Raw genomic sequence first — 3,934 nt, 5'->3', positions numbered from 1 at the left:
CTCCAGCTGGGCCAGTGCAGTGGTAACAGCAGGGACAGGGCAGGGCAGGAGCCGGGATTTCAGTTGTCCCGGACCACGGTCCAGGTCACAGCCTGGACAGCCATGCGGACAGAGGGCGCTCTGCTTAGAAGCAGACTTTAGAGGCCTTTGCTGGTGTGTCCTGAACCCGGCCGTTTTAAGGATAGCTCCTCCCGCAGAACTGTACGGGGCTTGGTCAGAGAGTGAGCTCCAGCCAGGCCTGCCGGGTTCCAGTCCTGGGAGAAGCGCCTCACCTCAGTGGGCCTCCATGTCTCCACCTGCGGAGTGGAGTGATGGGAGGGTTCTGGGGGTCAGTCGAGGTACAGCGCTCCGACCAGGACCCTGTCCGCAGTGGACGGCAGGGACAGTGAGCGGGAGATTCCCCTGTCACCCTCGCCTTCCTCCACACAGAGTGTGACACTGGGCCTCGCTGGACAACACCTGGCCAGAGGACATCACTCCTGACCGGCCCAGCCCTGCCGCTGCTTCCAGACATGCAGAAGGGCAGCCCCGGGCTCCAGAGCTTAGCTCCCTGCTCCCCAACTTTTCAGATTACACCAAAACATTATTAAAAAACCCAGACTTTAAAATCAGACACTGAATAGACATTTCTTCAGAAAAGATACAGAAATGGCCAGTGAGCATATGAAAAGATGCTCAGCATCCTTAGCCATCAGAAAATGCAAGTCCCAACCACAGGGAGATACCACTTCATACCCACTAGCGTGGCTGGACTCAGAAAGATAAGACAGTAACAAGTGGTGTTGAGGACATGGAGCAATTGAAACCTCCTCACGTTGCTGCTGAGAATGTAAACGGTGTAGCTGCTGTGGGAGACAGCCTGACAATTCCTCAAAAATTAAACCTAGAGTTACTGTTTCATCAGCGATTCCATCTCTATGTATATAACCAAGAGAAATAAAAATATGTACATGAAAATTTGTGTATACCGTTCATAAAGCATTATTTGTAATAGCCAAAAAGTGGAAACCACCCAAATGTCCATGAACAGATAAGAGTGTGATTTATCCACACAATGGTATCCCATTGAATAATATTTTATTCAGCCATAAAATGGAATGGAACACTGATGTGAGCTACCACATGGATGACCCTTGAAAACGTTATGTTACATGGAAGAAACCAGTTACAGGCCACCTATTGTATGATTCCATTCATAGTGCACGTCCAGAATAGACAGAGCCTTAGAAACAGCAAGTGTGTTAATAGTTGTCAAGGGCTGGAAGGAATGGCAATGGAGAGGAGCTGCTAAGCGGTACGGGGTTTCTTTTTAGATGAAAATTTCCTGGAATTTGATGGTGGCAGTGGTTGCACAACTTTGTGAATATTACTAAAAAAACAGTGAATTCTATACTTTAAAAGAATGAAATTTACGCAAGTGAGTTGCATCTCAATCCTTAAAAATTTAGACAGACTTGGATTCAGACCCTGGCCATGCTGCTTGCAAGCTGTGTGACCTTGTGTGAGTTAGTTAGCCTCTCTGTGTCTCAGTTTCCTCATCTGTAAAATGGGTGTTCAGAGAGCATGTATTTCTGAGGGTTATTATGAGTATTAAGTGAGTGAACTCAAAATACCTAGCAGGATCCTGGCACAAGTTAACAGTATTTATCAGAAATTTAAGTATTAGCTAATACTGCTGTTGCCACAGTATCTATCTCAAGCCAACCATCTCATCTTACTTTCTGTAACACTGGAAAGCTCTTTACCAATGGGATAATTTACTTAAAAGTATGTTGTAAACCCTCATTTGTAACATTGTGTTCATAACGCAGTTGTGTGTATAAACTCTGCCTGTGGTTCACAAGTATAAAACGTGATTGCTCATTCTGTATGGGTTCCAGCCTGTAATGGTGTCCTGGGTGTCGCCATGAGGGAGGGGTGCAATGTATTCCCCTCACCACCAAGAGTTTCCTGCTCCAGTTGTTCAGCTCAGGGCACTGCTCAGGGTAGGCGAGGCCGCCCCCGAGCCTGATGAGGTGGCCTCAGGCCCCGTGCAGCGTGGGGGTCTACCTCCTGTTTTCAGATTGCATACTCACCCCTGCCCATCAACTCCCTGGAGCACCCTCCTCTACAAACAGAGTGCAGATGCTGTCCCCAGGGCACCAGAGCAAAAGGAGAAAATTAAAAGGAATTCCTTCTTTTAAGGAGGTCTGGGTCCCTGGGGCTGACGTGGATCTTACGTTCATTCACTGGAGATGTTGTGGGAGGGAAAAATCTCCTTTTCTTAATGGAATAACTTGTAGCAATACACAAGAGATACTGACTCATTACTCTTCCCCACCCCCATTCTTTCCTATACAGGGAACATGTTGGGAAAAAGAAATCTGGTAAGAATATTTTCCATTTCTTCTATTGATTTGATGTTTAGTATACCCCTACTGAGTGATGTCCAAGGCCCTGGGCACCACATGGGGGATACAGCGATGGGATGGATGGATGGATGGATGGATAATGAGGAGCACTTGGGGCTGAGGGGACAGCGTGCAAGCTCAGAAATGCGAGTGTGCAGTAGATTTGGGCCTGATCCATTTGCCAGCCTCTGTGCCAGGCCTGTCTGTGTGCTTCCTTCAATCAGCCACTGATCTGGGCAGTGATGACTGCTCTTGCAGGCAGCTCCCGTACTCACTTCCACGTAGTCAGTTCTCTGCCTTCTTAATGCACTTTCATTCCCTGGACAGCATGACTCTTTCATCAGGAGCAATTGTGGAAAAAAAGAAGGTGAGATTTTGAGTATGTGCAGAGTAAAGATTGAGTTCTCACAGACCTGGGGTTGATAAGCTTAGATTTACAATCGCCCAACTTTATCCTCCTGCAGCCCAAGAACATCCTGCATGTCTGCAAAGGCCCAAGCCCGTGCCACATCTGGAGGCAACACGGCCTTCAGAGCTTTCCAGAGTTCTAAATTCTTTTATTTATCTAGAACTCCAAGAAGTTTGAGGGGGTTGATAAGGAAGAGAGGAGAGGAGGCCAAGCAGAGATCCCCGAAGTGAAAAAGGATGCCTTCTTTATGATGGGCCTCAGTTTCCTCATCTGTAAAATGGGGATAAGGATAGTATTCTACCTTGTAGGATTATTATAGGGTTTATTAATATAATAATATGTAAAGCACTTAGAACCGTGTGTGGCATGCACTAAGGATATATATGCTCTTTTTATGTTGAATTACTCATTCAACGCACAAAGGTGTTCTCATCCAGCATCAGTAATAATGCCAAATTCAACATCTTTTATCCCTTTACTTCCCTCTGGGTACCAGGCCTGTGGTCAGCTTTACAGGCCCCAAGGCTATTCTTGCAGGGAAGAGTAGAAAAGAACTGCATCTCTTTGCCTTAAGGTATGGGGTCATGCATGAACTCCAGCCTTTCCCCCATCAGTCTGTTTATAGCTCTGCTTTCTTGCTTAATAGGTACTGGCTGGAGCCGTGACATCCTGCTAAATCTACAAATAGCCCTTGAACCCTGAGGATAATGATAGGTTTCTTAGAAAAGAGCAGAGAGGAGAAGAGAAGCAGACAGTCTTAGGCCGGTCATAGAGTTTCTGGCTTTGAGTGTGCGGAGACTTTCTTGGAGTGGACGGGTGGGAGGGAGGGAGGAAACAGACAGCACATAAGGTTGGAAGCAGCAACGCTAGTTAGGAAGTTATGAAATAATCCTGGTAAGGTTAGGCATGGCCCTGAACTAAAGTAGTGGTGTTGGGAATAAAGAGGACAGGGATAATTAAAGAACTACTAGAAATATTCCTGATATTCTAGAGGACTTTGTGACTGCTCGGAATAAGGAAAACAAGAGTCTTCCTAAGTAGATCTGTTGCAAGTGTATCAGTGCAGTGCTGGGTGGATGATAGCCTTGTTAGAGGGCTTGCAAGAGGAGCAGATCCAAGAGAAGTCCAAGTGGTG

General features: G+C 46.5%; 1 protein-coding gene across 1 annotated transcript in view; it reads left to right on the top strand.

Moving 5' to 3' along the window:
• SH3PXD2B (SH3 and PX domains 2B) overlaps window positions 1–3,934 on the top strand; it is a 92,591-nt gene that overhangs the window by 45,072 nt on the left and 43,585 nt on the right. The window contains exon 6 of the mRNA XM_010851292.1: window positions 2,341–2,366. Coding sequence (XP_010849594.1) covers window positions 2,341–2,366 — 26 coding nt within the window. The remainder of the gene's footprint in view (window positions 1–2,340; window positions 2,367–3,934) is intronic.

The sequence above is a fragment of the Bison bison genome, unplaced genomic scaffold (genome assembly GCF_000754665.1).
Source record: "Bison bison bison isolate TAMUID 2011002044 unplaced genomic scaffold, Bison_UMD1.0 scf7180017864301, whole genome shotgun sequence".
Classification (NCBI taxonomy): domain Eukaryota; kingdom Metazoa; phylum Chordata; class Mammalia; order Artiodactyla; family Bovidae; genus Bison; species Bison bison.
Note: the sequence above shows the minus strand (reverse complement) of the source record. Positions and strands in the feature narration are given on the sequence as shown.